Source organism: Grammomys surdaster, unplaced genomic scaffold, assembly GCF_004785775.1.
Source record: "Grammomys surdaster isolate TR1022 unplaced genomic scaffold, NIH_TR_1.0 187, whole genome shotgun sequence".
Taxonomy (NCBI): Eukaryota; Metazoa; Chordata; class Mammalia; order Rodentia; family Muridae; genus Grammomys; species Grammomys surdaster.
Window position 1 is genome coordinate 9,493,760 of NW_021604632.1, and position 17,996 is coordinate 9,511,755.

Here is a 17,996-nt window from a genome sequence, read left to right on the forward strand (position 1 = left end):
TGAGAAGAGGGAACCTCAGTTTTTAAAAAAAAAGGGCTCCATAAGAACAGACTGTGAGCAGTTAAGCCTGTAGGGCAGTTTCTTAGTGATCACGGAAAAGTCCAGCCCACTGTGAGTCGTGTGATCCCTGGGCTGATGGTCCTTCCTGGGTTCTATAAGAAAGCAGGTTAAGAAAGCCATATGGAGCAAGCCAGTAAGCAGCAGTCCTCCATGGCCTTTGCAACAGCTTCTGCCTCCAGGTTCCTGCCTTCGTTTCCTTTAATGGGCTGTAATTTAGAACATGTAAGTCTTTTGACTTTCTCCCCTTTCTCTCCAAGTTTCTTTTGGTCATGGTGTTTCTTCACAGCTATAGAAGAAGAGATAATATGATCTTCACCAGAAGAGGGCATCAGACCCCATTACAGATGGTTGTGAGCCACCATGTGGTTGCTGAGAATTGAACTCAGGACCTCTGGAAGAGCAGTTAGTGTTCCTAACTGCTGAGCTATCTCACCAGCCAACCAAACCCCTCCATGGTAAAGAGCATTGACGTTCTTCTAGAGGACCAGGCTCAGTTACCAGCACCCAAGTGGCAGTTCCGCCCTCTGAGCTGAATGGCTAATTGGATCAGAGTTTACTATATTCAACTTCAGTTACTGAGGACCCAAGGTCTTCTTCTGACCTCTGTGGATACCAGGTAAACACACAGTGCACAGCTATACATGCAGCCAAAACATCAATAAACACAAAATAAAATAATACAAAAAACTATCTTAAAAATAAAATGAAGATGGGCCGTGGTGGTGCACGCCTTTAATCCCAGCACTTGGGAGGCAGAGGCAGGCGGATTTCTGAGTTCGAGGCCAGCCTGGTCTACAGAGTGAGTTCCAGGACAGCCAGGGCTACACAGAGAAACCTTGTCTTGAAAAAAAAAAATACACAAAAAAACCCCACAAAAAACAAAAATAAATAAATAAATAAATATAGAAAGAAAGAAAGAAAGAAAGAAAGAGAGAGAGAAAGAAAGAAAATGAAATGAAAATATCAACCTGTGTCTAGGCTCATGGCTGGTCAAATTTCTGAGAATAAACGACTATTGAGTGCTTAGTCATAAGCAGGACACCTATACTACCCCCTCCATGCCTCAGAAAATATCAAGGTAGAGGCAGAAGGAAGAGAAGTCAGAGGAGTACTAGAAAACTGACTAAGTATGGGCACTCGTCTTTAATCCCAGCACTTGGGAGGCAGAGGCAGACGGATCTCTGAATTTCGAGGCCAGCCTGGTCTACAGAGTGAGTTCCAGATACAAACCCTGTCTTGAAGAACCAAACCAGGGCTAGAGAGATGGTTCAGCGGTTAAGAGCACTGATTGTTCTTCCAGAGGTCCTGAGTTCAATTCCCAGCATCCACATGGTGGCTCACAACCATCTGCAATGGAATCTGATGTCCTCTTCTGGTGTGTCTGAAGACAGTGACAGTGTACTCACATATATAAAATAAATAAATAATTCTTCAAAAAAGAAAGAAAAGAAAACCAAAACCAAAAACCTTTGACTCATGGGCATGACATAGCAGCGTTTTGTTTTGGGTTTCTTTGAAAAATTTATGTATATGAGCCTTTAGGAGAGAAGTCATAGTCTTCAGTGATGTAGCCACTGATTCGTCTCTAAAATTCCAGGGAATAGCTACACACCTGTGTCCATGCTGGCAGTCCTGGTTAATCACAGCGGGTTGTAAAAACACAAAACAAACATGGAAGTGGAATAGAATTTGGTGGGAGGAGGGGAGGAGTGGGTGCAGGGATGAGTATATGCAGAATGTGTTATATCCGTGTATGAGACTGTCGATTAGCAGATTCAATCCTGTGTCTCACATGTAGATTTTGAAGACAGAGGGAACCGCTTGGCTGGTAGCATTAAGGCACTCCCTTTCTGTCCTTGGTTATTGCCCACGGAGAGATGTATGCTCTAACACATTACCCTCACCTTCTAACTCCCTCTTCTCGCAAACAGGTTAAAGCCACAGAGTCAGCGCGCCCTCTGGTGGTAGCAAGCGATTACGCACGGACTCGAATATGACAGCCAGCTGGCTATTCCTAGTTACCCAGAAGTCCCTTGGAAGAGAGGTTAGCTGGAAGCAGCTGAGGAAGAATATTGATCCTCTTGTCGAATCTTGTTCTATTGCAGGAGATTTTCTGGTCGAGAAGGAAAGGGACAGTTTTCCTCCATTCCTATTAATATAAAAGTTTATACCAACACCCCTCCCCCTGCCAACCCATGTGAGTGACAGTGGACAAACTGTATTTTTTTTTTTTTTTTTTTTTTTGCAGAACCTTGTGTGCACTCCCTTGAAACATGGTCCCTTTTTCCTAGAGTGCAGTTTGGGATAGGACTCACTCTGTTCAGTGACTGTGGCTGGGACCTTCACCAGTACAGAAATCTCAGACTGCACAGAGAATCCCTGTTAGAGTAGGTATCTTTTTTTTTTTTTTAATGTAGGTACTTTTAAGAGGTGAACATATCACGGAAGAGTAGAGGCAGGCTGGGAGGAAACTATTGCTGGCATAGAAAGCAGAAGCAGGGCAGAAGAGATGGCTCCAAAGTTAGAACACTGTTGCTCTTGCTGAGGACCCTGATTCAATTCCCAGCACCCACAAGTGACTCCAGTTCCAAGGAGTTTGACATCTTTTGTGAACACCAGGAATGCATGCATATGGTACACACATATACTTGCAGGCAAAATACTCACACACATTTGTACTGTCTGCCTTTTGTGTGTCAATTTTATACAAGCTGGAGTTACTACAGAGAAAGGAGCCTCAGTTGAGGAAATGCCTCCATGAGATCCAGTTATAAGGCATTTTCTCAATTAGTGATCAAGGACTGGAGAGCCCATTGTAGGTGATGCCACCCCTGAGCTGGTAGTCTTAGGTTCTCTAAAAAGCAAGACAGTATGCAGCACCCTTCATGGCCTCTGCATCAGCTCCTGCCCCCAAGTTCCTGTCCTGTGTGAGTTTCTGTCCTGACTTCCTTTGGTGATGAACAGCAATGTGTAAGTGAAAGCTGAATAAACCCTTTCCTCCCCAACTTGCTTCCTGGTCATGTTTTGTGCAGGAATACAAACCCTGACTAAGACACAGGTTAAATTTAAAAATAAATATATTAAATAAGAAAAAGAAAGTGGTGTAACACACTTTTAATCCCAGCACTGGAGTGGCAGAAATAGGCAGATCTCTAGGAGTTCGAGGCCAGCCTGGTCTACAAAGCAAGTTCCAGTACTGTCAAAAACCAATAAACAAACAAACAAACTTAGTACACAGATAGGGTCTTAAAGAAAAAGTGTTTTGGGGGTGGAGAGATGGCTCAGCGGTTAAGAGCACTGACTGCTCTTCCAGAGGTCCTGAGTTCAATTCCCAGCAACCACATGGTGCCTCACAACCATCCGTAATGAGATCTGATGCCCTCTTCTGGTGTGTCTGAAGACAGCAACAGTGTACTCATATAAATATAGAATATTTTTTTAAAAAGTGTTTTAAGTTGGCTTCATGGGGTAGGGTAAGGAATACAAAGTTGTCTATTAAATGATAGTTTGATCTAAGACTCGTTATTTGTTTTGAGACAGGGCCTCTGTATGCAGGCTGTCCTAGACTGGGCTAGCCGTGATCTGACAGAGATCCACTGTTCTCTACTGGAATTAAAGGCAAGTACTACCGTACTTGGCAATAAATGATTTTGATGTTTGTTTTTCGAGACAATTTCTCTCTAGCTCTGGTTGGCCTCGAACTCAAGAGATCCTCCTGCCCCTGCTTCCCCAGTCCTGGGATTAAATGCAGGAGCCACTACCCTCTGGCTAAATAATTTATTCTCTATTTTATTTACTTTTGCCTATCTGGCAGCTCCAGGTGGCATGGAACTCCTGTGGTGAGTGCAAACCCATACTCAACTACTAATCTTTCAGCTTTGTTGATTTAGCACCTGGAACTTTCAAAACTTAAACCAAGCTATCTTGGATCTTGCAGCCATCCTCTGGCCTCTGCTTTTTGAATGCAGAGGCGCTTCTAGCTGGGTTCCTAAGCACTTGGGAAGTGAAGGCAAGAAAATCATATTTGCAAGGTCGTCCTCCACTATGTAGCGAGTATATGGGTACATGACAGCCAGATATAAAAACAACGAGGGTGTAAGAGGGTTTGCTTGAGTTCTGTGCCCAGGATCCATATGTTGGAAGGAGAGAACCACCCCCCACAGCTGTTCTCTGACCTCCACAGCGCCGTGGCACGTACGAGCCTACACAAAAACAAATAACTGTGATAAAACAAACAAACAAAAACCAAAGACTTTGGAAATTCTGGAATTGTTTTAATATGGGAAATGTCTGGATGAGTGAACCAGAGTTGAATGGAGCCGCCCAGTACTGTCGGCTCTTCAGTTTCGTTACCTTGCAGAAATCTGGGCGCAGCCGCTTCTTTTCAGGGGATTCAGGACAGCCAGGGATTCCACAGTCGAAAGTCTCCCGAGAATCGGGAAGCGAGGTCTACAAGTTGAACGAATTGGGGGAGCCTTGCCGGGTGGTTGTGGGTGGAAACCGATAACTGGTAGCACTGATACCGTGCAGAGACGTTAAGTCTCTGCCTCACTGAACCGGAGCCTGTAGCGAAGAAGTTTCAATAACCAGAAGGGTTGGGGTGGCAGGTAGAAGGAACTAGTTGGAAGGGAGTGTCCTACCGGAAAGCCTGGGCTGACGCAGGCGCGCTCCGGAATGGGAGGGAGGAGGGGAGGAGCTTTACCTCAGGGTTTCGCTGGGTTCCTAGAGCAAATATTTGACATTCCAGGCTTATCGTGGTAGCGAGGCTCAGTAGGCGGGCTCCCGGTGGGTCGCCCCAAGAAGCATTGCTGGGTATGCACAGCAACCACTTTCCACGACATCGGGTCACTGTGTTCCTGCGCTATTGTGTGGGAAAACCCCGGAGGCGCACTATCCATTCTAGGTTCTCTGGCTCCGCGCGACCTTCCTTGGGCATGAGTTGGGGATGCACACGGGTCCTGGGCTGCCTTTTATCCAAGATTGATATGAAGAACCCCGCTTTTCCAAACACAGGAGGCTTTTCAGTCTCGGCATGCTGTATTCTAAGTCCCACGCCAGGCTGTAGCTCTTTACTCTCGCTAGATTTCTAATTACAGTTGAATAGATGGAAAACTATCCTGAGCTCATAGGGCAGCCTGGAAACTGTAAGGGAGTTTCACCAAACGGCATGGAGCGAATGGGACTAGTCTGAACTGGGCTGGGATTCAGACTCCCGTACACAGCTCAACTCTAGCCGCTGCCTGCCGGAGTGCTTTCAATAGCCAGATAACACTTCTAGCATCATCCAAGAGAGACAAAAACAAGCAGGCAAACCCCAAGTGGTGTCGATAGGCTGAACCTCCAGACCCCTTGCAGCTGACACAGCTTCATTTAGGATACAGCTCTCTAAGGTATGAGGCGAGGTTCTCCTACCATGGCATCAAGGCCTGGGCCTTCAGGTCCACAGTAACTTGCGCTTTACACTGCCGGCACTACGCCGACTCTAACACCTGTACGGGCATGTCCTTCTCTGTGATCTCTGGTGACCGCCCACAGTTCTAAGAACCCTTGATCTTTACCGCCTTCCCTTTCCCCCAACGGATCTCTCCCACCGCCTTCCAGTGGATACCTGGTAGCGCTCATTGCCGGCTTTTGACATTTCGTGCCTTCCATTAACCTCAAGCCAGACGTCGCGACCCTTACAGTCCCTAGAGGGCCTCCGGTTAACTTCCACGGATCTCGCCTGACCCCTTGCGGAATGGAAATGGCCTCTGATCCTGCACATTCTTTTGCGGAGGACTCATAGCGCCTGCTGGAGAGGAAGTAGGAGAAAAGAATGGATTCGTCCCAGGAGTCTCACTGGACAGCACTAAGAGGTGGGACTCCAGCGGCCGAGCGCACGCCCCGGCAGAAGTAAGCTCTTGCCTCCCGGGCAGAGTTCTGGCCCTCCAGCGAGCTTCCCTGGGCCGCCCTGATCACGTGGCCTCCCGGGCCGCAGGTAACTCGCCGGAGTAGGCTGGGATCGGCAGCCGCACTGCCCAGCCCCAAAGGGCACGGCGGGCGGGTCCCTGCAGCTCCCACTACACCCTGCCGCAGGTGCCGCCCCCAACACACCGGATCCCGCCCAAGCTCGTCTGTCTACTGTCGGTCGGTACGTGCGTGCGCCTCGTCGGTCCGCGTGTGTGTGTGTGTGGCCGAGCGCCCCCTTCCTCTGCGGCCATGACTCCACCGCCACCGCCGCCCCCACCCCCGGGCCCAGATCCCGCAGTAGACTCCGCCACAGACCCCTGTCCCGAACCCCAGTCTCTGGTTGTTTTGTTCGGGGCCACTGCTGGTGCGCTGGGGCCGGACTTAGGCACGGACGAGACCGACTTGATCCTCCTAGTTTGGCAAGTGGTGGAGCCGCGCAGCCGACAGGTAGGGTGGAAAGAGGGGACATCGGGACGCTTCAGGGCCTGTTGAGGCACAGCGGCTCATTGGGTTACCCCTGGTGCTTTTAGGTGGGGACGCTGCACAAGTCGCTAGTTCGCGCTGAGGCGGCTGCCCTGAGTCCACAGTGCCGCGAGGTGAGCGGACTCAGCGCAGACAGCCTAGCGCGGGCCGAGTCCCTGGACAAGGTGTTGCAGCAGGTGAGCGTGGGGGCCCGCGTGGGTGGTGGAACTGCGAAGTGGCAGGGACACTACCTTCCCCCCTGTGGGAGGGGGAGGGCAGGAGGGGAGGCCCGGAGGACGCGACCCGCTGTCATGGACAGTAGGACAGGATCTTGTTTGAAACTTTAGATCGACTACCGCGTGCTAGGCCATTCCCAGAGACAGCTTACCTTCCAACCTTTACAGGCATCCACTCCTGCCGAGGGAGTTGACAATAGCGGCTGAGGGATCCACCCCCGAGGTCCCTTCCTCTCCCTTCCACTCCTCGCTAGCAGAGGACACCTCAGAAATAGAGTCGAGGGGCTCAGGTCTGGCCGTAGATCCCTTGGTCTCTGCACTCCTGGGAACAGCTGAAGCGAGGGCGTCGGGCGGTGTCTGCCCCAGGGGCAGACGCCTCTAGGTGAGGGCGGCTGGTTTAGGCCTGTCCCAGCCGACTGGCCAGGCGTGGGTGGGTGCTGTCCGTACACTATCTAGGGGCTACCTGCCCAATGAATGCAAGGCCTAGGAGCATGCCCCACACACACACCGCGCGCCCTGGCCAAGTGGGAGTGAGTCTCACTATTTTCTCTGTCTGCACTGCTGCTCACCCCATGACTGAGTTGTAATGACTGTACGTACGTCCCTTAGAAGCCTAGGTTCTTTCCTCTTCCAACTCTGGTTCTTAATGAGGAACTTACAGATGCTGAATCTGAGCCATGTTACAGAAAGGCTCCAGACCTACTGCTCACCTGGGAGGGTGCTGTAGAAAATCTGGGTGCTTTTTGCTCTGTCGGTCTTAGATTGAAAAGTGTCACAGAATTGGCAGGGTAAGGACAGGATCATGCTGGATAGCCTTCAGAGTGCCACCCCCTCTATGAGCAAACAGTTCAGTGCCAGTTAGTTGGTCGATAAGGTTTGGGTCAAAGCTCAGGCTGGTGCTAGTGTCCGAGTATGAAGCTCTGTCCTTGGTGTTTCTCTGTTCCTGGGTTGGTCAGACCAAGGGGCGGGGCTGCCACTGACCGTGAGCCTTTTGGCCCTCGGGCAGGTGTGAACCTCCCCCACCTGTCTGAGGGTGGTGCCTGATCCAGGACAGGTTTAACCTGCTCTGCCCCTCCCCTCCCCACCTGCTTGCCTCACTCCACCAGGTGTTTGCTCTGGCCCGACTCCAGACTCCTCGAGTGTGTTTGATGGGGGCTTGGGTTATGTGCGGCTGTTCTCATTTGGCCTAGAGGAGGTGACAGTGGACTAGGGCAAGGGTGGGGATTAGGAGCCTGGGATTTAGGGCAAGGCCTTCTACTTCCCAGGCAGGGTAGGGTTGAGCATCCTGCTGAACTAGCTTTGCAGCCTGAGTCCCTCCCTCCTCTTACCCCCCCCCCCCCCAGTTTCAGTTGCCTAGCTGTGAATCTATGTCTGAGTCTCCACTCCCTGTCCCCAGTTCTCACAGCTGGTGAGCAGGGATGTGGCTCTGCTGGGCGGGGGCCCCTATGTGCTCTGCACTGATGGGCAGCAGCTGTTGCGACAGGTTCTGCATCCTGAGGCCTCCAGGAAGGTATGTCATTGAGGGCACATGGGTAAGGTTGGGTTCCCAAGGCCCCTGTTATAAACACCTTAGGTTACCTATTCATCCCCACTCCCATGTGCTCCCAGAACCTGGTGCTCCCCGACACCTTCTTCTCCTTCTACGACCTCCGCAGAGAATTCCATATGCAGCATCCAAGCACCTGCTCCGCCAGAGACCTCACAGTGGGCACCATGGCACAGGGTATCTGTGACCCATCAGAATTAAGGTGGAGGGGTGACTAGTATGTCCAAGCATGTGCACGATGCCATATGGGTTGTATTAATGTAGGCAGGTCTATGTTTTGGGCCTCATTCTTTAGGATACCCATGTCTGCATCTATGCTGGGATACATTTGGAACGTGGACATGTCTGTTTGGTCTGAGGACCTGTAGGTACATGCATGAACTGGGCCATAGCTAGTGTTTGCAAGGATTCTGTGGGTGTTTGGGAGTAATGTGGGATGTATGGACCTGGACCTCAGTTGTCACTTCTCTGCCTATAGACTTGGGACTAGAAACAGATGCTACAGAAGATGACTTTGGGGTCTGGGAAGTGAAGACTATGGTAGCTGTTATTCTCCACCTACTTGAGGGGCCCAATGGTAAGATTCTTGCCCTGCTTGTCAGCTACTGTCAGGGTTGGGTGAATGCCCATTACTTCCTCAGAGTCCTCTTGCAGTCCTCTTGTGACCTTCTCTAAGAGAACACAAGGTGGACCCCCCCCCCCCCCGTCACCTCCTCAATTCCCTCACCTGTCCTATTTTTGCAGAGCTTGGTGGGGAGACTTCCTCCACCAGACCCTGCTGACCCCCTTGCCATCTCCTCTCAGGTCAGTTGTTCTCGAAGCCAGAGGTGGTAAAGCAGAAATATGAGACGGGGCCTTGGTGAGTGTGGGAGCAGGGATGGGGGTGACAGTCTTTGGACAGCTCTGACCCTGTGCCCTGCCCCCACAGCAGCAAGGCTGATGTGGTGGACAATGAGACTGTAGTACGGGCCCGTGGGTTGCCCTGGCAGTCATCAGACCAGGATGTGGCTCGATTCTTCAAAGGGCTCAACATTGCCAGGTGGGTGTGGCAGGATGGGAGGGGTAGGAGGGCAAGCCTACCCAGAAGGCACTAACAGCATCGGCTCCACAGGGGTGGTGTGGCCCTCTGTCTCAACGCCCAGGGCCGCAGAAATGGCGAGGCCCTCATCCGATTCGTGGACAGCGAGCAGCGGGACCTAGCGCTGCAGAGACACAAACACCACATGGGTGTCCGCTATATTGAGGTGGGGCTTTTGGCTAAAAGTGGAGCAGGGCAAAGCTAAAAATAAGGACTGAGACCTATGGGCTGCTTTCTATACCTGCAGGTATATAAAGCCACAGGGGAGGAATTTGTAAAGATCGCAGGGGGTGAGTGTCTTTTGTCTTGATCTGTATCCCATTCCGCACACTGTCTCTTGGGTCTCCTGTGGGTGCAATGCTACAAGGATTAAATCAGCAAGGGACTCCTGTCCTTCCAATCTAGGCACATCACTAGAGGTGGCCCGTTTTCTATCACGGGAAGATCAAGTGATCCTGAGGCTACGGGGACTGCCCTTTTCAGCCGGGCCAACAGATGTTCTAGGTTTCCTGGGGCCAGAATGCCCAGTGACTGGGGGTGCTGATGGGCTGCTCTTTGTGCGCCACCCTGATGGCAGGCCTACTGGGGATGCCTTTGCTCTCTTTGCCTGTGAGGAGCTGGCGCAGGCTGCTCTGCGCAGGCACAAAGGCATGCTGGGTAAGCGATACATTGAACTCTTCAGGAGCACTGCAGCTGAGGTGCAGCAGGTGAGCACTCAAGGCTCCTCGTGCCCCAATGTGCTGCTTCTTCAGCATGTGACTTGGGCCCCCTACTTAGCATGATAAACCTGTTGCCTTTTTTTTTTTTTAAACTAGGTCCTTAACCGCTATGCAACCAGTCCACTCCTTCCCACATTGACTGCTCCGCTGCTGCCCATTCCCTTTCCACTGGCAGGAGGAACTGGGAGGGACTGTGTACGCCTTCGAGGCCTGCCCTACACAGCCACCATTGAAGACATTCTGAGTTTCCTAGGAGAGGCAGCAGCTGACATACGGCCTCATGGTGTGCACATGGTGCTCAACCAACAGGTAAGACTACTGTCAGGAAGGGCATCTACAGTGGATGCGTTAGGAGTGAGGCACTTTTGTATGTGACAAACTGCTTACAAGGTGGTGTGCACAGGGCCGGCCATCTGGTGATGCCTTCATCCAGATGATGTCAGTGGAGCGTGCTCTGGCTGCTGCCCAGCGGTGCCACAAGAAGATGATGAAAGAACGCTACGTGGAAGTAGTCCCTTGTTCCACAGAGGAGATGAGTCGTGTGCTGATGGGGGGTTCATTGAGCCGCAGCGGCATGTCCCCTCCACCCTGCAAACTGCCCTGTGAGTGCTTCTTGGGCTAGAGGAAGAAGCATGTGGGAGCCAAGCTGTTCTAAGCTATCACTTTCTATTCCATTTCTAGTTACCCTATTCAGGGTAACTGGGCTCTTGATAAAATGTGCTCTTCACTTGTCTCTAGGCCTCTCACCACCTACCTACGCCACCTTCCAGGCCACCCCAGCCCTCATTCCCACAGAGACGACAGCACTATATCCCTCATCTGCACTGCTTCCGGCTGCCAGGGTACCCGCTGCTGCCACTCCTCTTGCCTACTACCCAGGGCCAGCCACTCAACTCTACATGAACTACACCGCCTACTACCCCAGGTATCTCGCTGCTCAGATAGTCTCAGACCTCCTGTCACCACAAAGGATCAAACACAAGGCATAGGTACAGGAGAGGATGGTCTTGGTCTAGGCTCTAGATGGGATTTATGACTAATTTCTTGTCTTTCCCACCCTAGCCCCCCTGTCTCTCCCACTACTGTGGGCTACCTCACCACACCTCCTACTGCCTTGGCCTCTACGCCCACCACAATGTTGTCACAGCCAGGAGCCCTGGTCCGAATGCAAGGGGTCCCATACACAGCTGGTATGAAGGATCTGCTCAGTGTCTTTCAAGCCTATCAGGTGAGGTTGTGTTGGTAGGGAGGGCTGGAGAGCCTAGCTGAGCCTGGCGCTCCAACCCCTAAATATGTGTGACTTCTGCAGCTGGCTCCTGATGACTATACCACTCTGATGCCTGTTGGTGACCCACCTCGAACAGTGTTACAAGCCCCCAAGGAGTGGGTGTGTTTGTAGATAGAAGAGGAAACCAGGAAGCAAAATGAGCTGAAGTAGCCAGCTAACAAGCCTGAGTCCAGAGCAACTCGATCCAGCAGCTTCTTTCTGGCTTGTCAAAGCACTCAAAGGCACCTGGAAAAGACCAAACTCAACACCAGTCTCCTTCCTCCCATATACCCTTTTCTCTGCCTGCTTACTCTAAGGATGATGGATGGCTACCTTACAGGCGGAGCTGGAGATGTGATGCGGCTGTTCTATTTCTGATGGTGTGACAGCCAGAAAACCTTCCATCTGTCTTCCACCCTCAAATACTGAGTTTGAAGGGTGCACAGCAGGCCTGTGTTTCTGTTAAGGCTTGGTACCTTTAATATTTATGACTGTAGGCATCAAGTGAGCACTCACTCTCAGGATACCTGGACTCAGCCAGGGGTGGCTTCACAATAAGTATGCTGACCCCTCTCCAACCACGCCAAAGTTGTTTGGGATGATAAATCACTAGCTGACTGGCTCACGCCTGTAACCTCAGCACTCAGGAGGCAGAGACAGGAGAACTGCCTCAAATTCAAACCCAGCCTGCTTTACATAGCAAATTCTAGTCTAGCCAAGGCTGTATAGCCCCCTACCATAAACAAAACCCCAAGCTATTCTAGATTGTGCTGCTGAACTATCCCCAGTGAATACCACCAGAGGGCAGGTAGCACATGTAAACTCAGGTTAAAGGGGACTTTGCCAACCTTTTCTTGCAACACTTGGAAGACCAGTTGTCCAGAAGCCAGCAAACACCATGACATGTCCTTTGCACTGATTAAAGGGTGCAGAACTCAAGCCTTAGAAGGAATTTTGAACTGGTCAAGCGGACTTTTAAAAAGCCACAGAGCCTTTGGCCCAGAGGGCTCCACACCAGTTCCAGGTGGAGAGAAACTCAGATTTCAAGGAGACTGTTAATCTGTCACTGTTTATTATTTCAGCACTGTAACTGAGGAGGAGCCTGAACTGCTGGCTCATCTTCCCTTTGTATTTGTATAAGGAGTACTGCACTCCTATAAAAGATTTTAAAATACAAAATGTACAAGAAAACACAATCCCAAGTGCTGTAAACATAACCAAGAACCAATTTCTTCACCTACACATCCGTTCTATAAAACACAAGGTTTCAACTTGTGTTCTACATGTTAAAAACTGGGCTTCTCGGCTAGGCCCAGCAGAGGTCTTGTGATACTGGCTGGCCCTGGGTGTTGGTGGGTTGTACCCAGGGCAGCAGCACCACCACATGTGAACCCAAACATTTTTCTAGCAAACAGAAGGCTGCTCCTTCATTCCTCAACCCAAGCTCTAGAACAGGTGAGAGGAAAGGGTGTGTGCTAGCAAATGCCCAGTTGCTCAGTGCTGCTACTAGAAATCAATTTGCATAGTCCAATGGATGTGTGCTTTACCACCACAATTCTGCACAAAAATTGAAGTATCTACAAAGCCAAAAAATATGACTCTTACATGAAAGCTTATACAAAGCTAATATAAAACCATTACATAGAATACAAAGCTGTATCTTAAACTCTAACCTGTTTTAAATAGGAAAGCATTTCTAAGGCTACAGGCATCAAGGTATTTAAAAGGCATCAAAATTTGGTGCATAGCAACTCTGGATCATAGAGGCTTTTATTCTTGAAGGCAGCAAAGCAGCACCCCAGGGGGTCTTGCAATGACCCTATATGAGGCAACTGCCCCAGGGGAAAGAGGAAGCAAATTTGGCCAAGTCTCTGCAAGTTCACCTGAGAGGCCAATGCCCTTTAGAAGAAGCTGTGGGCTACCAACCATGGGGCCCCTAAAGCAAATCTCACTATTTACACTCATTGATATAAAACTCACCTTCAGAGAAATTTGGAAACTATCTAGCTCCAAGAGTGGCCAGAGCAATCTGCTGATAAGACTGTTCTCTAACTAGTTTTAAGGGAGAAGTGTAAAGCATTGTGTTAAAAACAAACACATCTCTCAACTTGAATCAGTACCTTCTACCCTGCTTACTAGGGGTGGTAGGCAACAGGCCAGCTCCTGCTTAGTAGGCCTGATGTAGCCTTAGTAAAGACAGACAGCCCCTACCATCAAGGGTCACAATCACCTAGAGTAACAGCACTAAGTCTTCAGCCAGTGCAGCACAGTGTCTCACTTATAGGCACTCAATTTGCTTCCTGAATGAATGAAAGTACAATATTTCATTTGAAAACAGACTGTAAAATTCAGGGACTTTAAAAGGGGAGAGTAAAGGCAGGGTCTGGCAACAGTCCTTTGGTAGACAGCAGGCTGGAGTTTCTGCTGACCCCTGCCTTGGACACAGACCTCACCACCAGCAGCAGCAGCACCACCGTGTCTTTGGTGTGGAAGGACAGGTCTGATACCACCTCATTTCAGGGTGTGTCTCAAAGCCTTGTAGAGCAAAGGCTGGTTTTTAGGTCATATAGCCGAGACACCATGGGACAGGCTGTAAACAGGAGATAAGCCTTCTATGCCATGTGAATCTTAAAGCCTTCTTGACTGGAGTCCTGCATTTTCTCTGCCTCTCCTATTACACAGCTCATTCACACTTAGCTCCTAACACTGCTGGCCTGACCTCAAGGAGTTAAAACTGAAAATCCTTAAACTATCAGGATACTGGCTTCAAAGATTATAAACTAAAGGCAGAGGCTCCCACTTGAAAAATTAGGTAGAAAATAACTACCTAAGCTAAAACCCTACCTTTGAAACTCACCTTACAAATGAACATTTAACCCAAGGTCCTGAGGGGAGGAGAAAGCTTGAACATGGAGCTAGTGGAAAAATTGCTTGATAACTACCTAAGTTACAAAAGGCTATGCTCTGGAATGTATTCATATCCCAACACTTCAATGATGGAATGGTCTTCTCAATCTACCTAGCACTTTATTTTATAAAGAGTATGAGCTACATTTGGCTTTATTTCCTATGAATCTATGAAAGGCTTCAGGATGCATGCTAAGTTTCTGAGGTGTAAGTGTGGGCTTAGGATAATTTTTTTTGTCTGCATCTGGAAGGTTTTTATCAAAAGTTCTATTTTAAAAATATCATCAAAACTAAAGGGCTCTTCAAATGACCAGAAAGCAGTACAAATTACTAATCCTAGCTATGCAACCAGGTCACCTGCAAGAACAGCACCTCTGAAATAGAGCCTGCTGCATTCACACTCAAAGCACCCATCATATAAAAGATCCTATTTAAATATATATATATGTATAAAAAGCAAAGCTCATTTTCCCACAGCATAAACAGCTGATGCCGTTCCTGTTCTTTTACAAACTCTGCCCAAGGCTTAAGGTGAACGAATGCTCCTTTTCCTGCAGTGAGTCCAACTCCTGCAACTGAAGTCTGGTTGGAAACTCAAGTTCCAGGAGAGCAGCAGGCTGAGCAGTTGATGGTGGGCACAAAGCTTCACTGAGCACTGTTAGAACTCATCAGATCTGGGGACTCTGGACCTGGGAGAGGAGCGTCTCTGATCACCTCTGGGGCTTGGGAAACAGAAATGTGGGACATGTCTCTCCCAATAATCTCGTTCACTGAAAAAGAAAAAGAAGAGTGATTAGCAACTTCAAAGGAATATCATATGAGGTTTTCATTTGTTCTCTCAGACATTTTCCTTTGGATGGCTTTGAGTAAAGGTAAAGGCAGCACTTGACGGTTGCTTGCTGACTGACACCAAAGATGAAAGCATCATTCCTCAAGGGGCTGAAGGTCCCCATTTCTTCCCCGTAATTTCAGTTTGGACTTTAAAAGTAATGGCTGAGAACAGGCAACCTTTTGTTAAAATATATTTTATTTTATGTGTATCGATGTCTGTACACCATGCACTTTATGCCTGGTGCCCTTGGAGGTCAGAAGAGTTCCCCTAGAAATGGAATTACAGATGGCTGTGAACCACAATGTAGGTGCTGGGAATCAAATCCAGGTCCTCAGCAAGAGCAGCAGGCGATCTTCTTGTTTGTTTTGTTTTTAGAGACAGGGTTTCTCTGTATAGCCCTGGCTGTCCTGTAGGCCTCGAACTCAGACATACATCTGCCTTTGCCTCCCATGTGCTGGGATTAGAGGAGACACACACACACACACACACATAGAGAGAGAGAGAGAGAGGGAGAGAGAGTCCCGGGGCGGGCAGCTGGAGATCAATAGTTAGGAGCACTGACTGCTCTTCCAGAGGTCCTGAGTTCAATTCCCAGCAACCATATGGTGGCTCATAATATCTAACTAGGATTTGATGCCCTCTTCTGCCATGTATGTGTACATGTAGATAAAGCACTTACATACACAGAATAAATAAAGGCATGTACCCCTGCTGCCTAGCAAGTGCTCTTTACTGCTGAGTCGTCTCCTTAGCTCCCACAAAAATTCTTATCCTCACTCCAAAAGCTCATGCTACAAGCAGAGCTGATAGGTACTATAAAAAATAAACGTTCAGGGGTAACTTCTGATCCAACGCCTTGCTTTTTTTTTTTGACTTCTTAGGGCACTGGGCATGAATACTGTACAAGGCATACATGCAGGCAAAACCCATACACATAAAATTTTTCCAAAATTTTTAAAAAGTAAATATTCACCTTATTCTAACTTTTCCTACTTTGAATTCCTCTGGGAAAGTTTTCCCTTTCGGTTTCCCACAGAGCTACCTAAGAATATAAAGTGAAAGAAATATTTTAGCCCAGCCGGGCGGTGGTGGTGCACGCCTTTAATCCCAGCACTTGGGAGGCAGAGGCAGGTGGATTTCTGAGTTCGAGGCCAGCCTGGACTACAGAGTGAGTTCCAGGACAGCCAGGGCTATACAGAGTAAACCCTGTCTCGAAAAACCAAAAAAAAAAAAAAAAGAAATGTTTTAGCCCGAGTCAACCACCAAGCTTTAAGGGGTGCTTTGTTGTCTTGTCCTAATAAATGTACCCTTTATTATGTGGGGGCATTTGTATATATGTAGTCCTTTCTAATTACAGGCTCTTGCTTTCTCTTATGTGCCCAATACTTCAGAAAGTACAATATCTGTGAGGCAAATGCCATAAATTTCCATTTGAAAGAAAAAAGTAAAAAAGCTGGCTGGGTGTGGTGGCTCACACAAGCACACAGGAAGCCAATCTAGACAGACAAGACAGAGGGAGCTCCAGGCCAGGCTGGGCTAGAGAGTGATACCCTGTCCTACCCTAAAAACTAACAAAATGAGAAGAACCAACAAGAAAGGAAAAAAGAAAAAGACAAAACACAACACAGTTCTTCTCACAGCATTTCCTGTCTCACTTTTCCTTTCTTATGGAGGGTGAGGAGTGGGGTGGTTGTTTTGTCTTAGAAGACAAGGTCTTACTGATGTAGCCTAAACTGGGGACCCTTCTGTTCTAGTCTCCAGACTGCTAGGACTATAGGTATCTACTACCATACCTAGCCTTTCTTTTCAACTAAAGACTCCATTCCTGGGGCAGAAGAGATGACTTAGCAGTTAAGAGCACTTGCTGTTCTTACAGAAGAGACAGGTTTGGTTTCCAGTACTCACAGCCACCTGTAACTCCAGTTCCAGGGGAATCCCATGCCCTCTTGCAGCTTCCCCAGGAGTGCACATAATGTGCATACACAGGCGCAGGGAAAACACTTAGACACATAAAAGAAGTCATTTAAAAACTTTAAAGATTCCATTCCTGTACATATGCACAAGCTGATTAAAAAAGTAAGCCCATATAATCTTCCTTTTAAGATGGCTGTTTCTGGGGCTGGAGAGATAGATAGGGTGGTAGTAGTTAAGAGCACTGGCTGCTCTTCCAGAGGAACTAAGTTCAATTCCCAACACCAGCATGACAGCTCACAACTGTTTATAACTCCAGTTTCAGGGAATCTGGCATCTTCACATAGACATACAAGTACAAGCAGGCACAACATCAATGTACATAAAATAAAAAAAAAATTAAATCAAAGAAAAAGAAAAAAAAAACTATTTCTGACTTGGGAGGCAGAAGCAAGCTGATCTGAGTTCAGCCATAGGATGACCTCTGGAGCTTGTTAGCTGTCTCCTTAGCTTGAAACACTTGTCTTAAAATAAGGTGGAGGCTGGGCTGGAGAGATGGCTCAGTGGTTAAGAGCACTGACTGCACTTCCAGAGGTCCTGAGTTCAAATCCCAGCAACCACATGGTGGCTCACAACCATCTGTAATGAGATCTGATGCCCTCTTCTGGTGTGTCTGAAGACAGCTTCATATATAATAAATAAAATAAATCTTAAAAAAAAAAAAAGACTTCCATAAAAAAAAAAAAAAAAAATAAGGTGGAGGGTGAGGAGTGAAGCGCGCACACGCACGCACACAGGCGCTCTCTCTCCCTCTCCCCCCCTCTCTCCCCTCCCCCCTTCCTCTTCTCTCTCCCCCTTCCGTCCCTCCCTCTCCTCCTGGGATTACAAGCATGCGCCAATATAACCCAGATGCAACTTCAGTTTTCACTTCATTTTGAATGTATATATTCATTCACTTATTTGTATCATAGTTCACACATTATACAAGATGCTTTTACATGTTTCTGCCATTTTCAGATGGCAAAAGAG

At 48.6% G+C, this 17,996-nt stretch overlaps 2 protein-coding genes across 4 annotated transcripts in view; one reads left to right on the forward strand and one right to left on the reverse strand.

The window, feature by feature from the left end:
- The first annotated feature begins 6,137 nt into the window (after window positions 1-6,137).
- On the forward strand, window positions 6,138-12,534 carry Esrp2 (epithelial splicing regulatory protein 2). 2 transcript variants are annotated; one of them, XM_028768645.1, is made up of 15 exons: window positions 6,138-6,456; window positions 6,540-6,668; window positions 8,104-8,217; window positions 8,316-8,430; window positions 8,732-8,830; window positions 9,058-9,112; window positions 9,182-9,292; window positions 9,365-9,497; window positions 9,579-9,621; window positions 9,737-10,038; window positions 10,147-10,359; window positions 10,454-10,652; window positions 10,789-10,975; window positions 11,113-11,278; window positions 11,360-12,534. In XM_028768645.1, exons 1-15 carry the CDS (start codon window positions 6,259-6,261, stop codon window positions 11,447-11,449), a joined length of 2,154 nt encoding a protein of 717 aa, XP_028624478.1. In that variant the 5' UTR covers window positions 6,138-6,258; the 3' UTR covers window positions 11,450-12,534. The 2 variants fall into 2 exon arrangements, with proteins under 2 accessions (XP_028624478.1, XP_028624479.1); XM_028768646.1 differs by having other exon boundaries at window positions 9,185-9,292.
- Window positions 12,368-17,996, reverse strand: part of Nfatc3 (nuclear factor of activated T cells 3) — a 77,249-nt gene continuing 71,620 nt past the window's right edge. For both annotated transcript variants that reach the window (XM_028768642.1, XM_028768641.1), the window contains one exon: window positions 12,368-14,994. In XM_028768642.1, the coding sequence (XP_028624475.1) occupies window positions 14,870-14,994 (125 nt within the window). In that variant the 3' untranslated portion in view covers window positions 12,368-14,869. The remainder of the gene's footprint in view (window positions 14,995-17,996) is intronic.

Coding starts and splice junctions, on each gene's coding strand:
- Esrp2 (XM_028768645.1), top strand. CDS start 6,259: ATGACTCCACCGCCACCGCCGCCCCCACCCCCGGGCCCAGATCCCGCA. Junction 6,669..8,103: donor TGGACAAGGTGTTGCAGCAG/GTGAGCGTGGGG, acceptor CCCTGTCCCCAG/TTCTCACAGCTGGTGAGCAG. Junction 9,293..9,364: donor AAAGGGCTCAACATTGCCAG/GTGGGTGTGGCA, acceptor TCGGCTCCACAG/GGGTGGTGTGGCCCTCTGTC.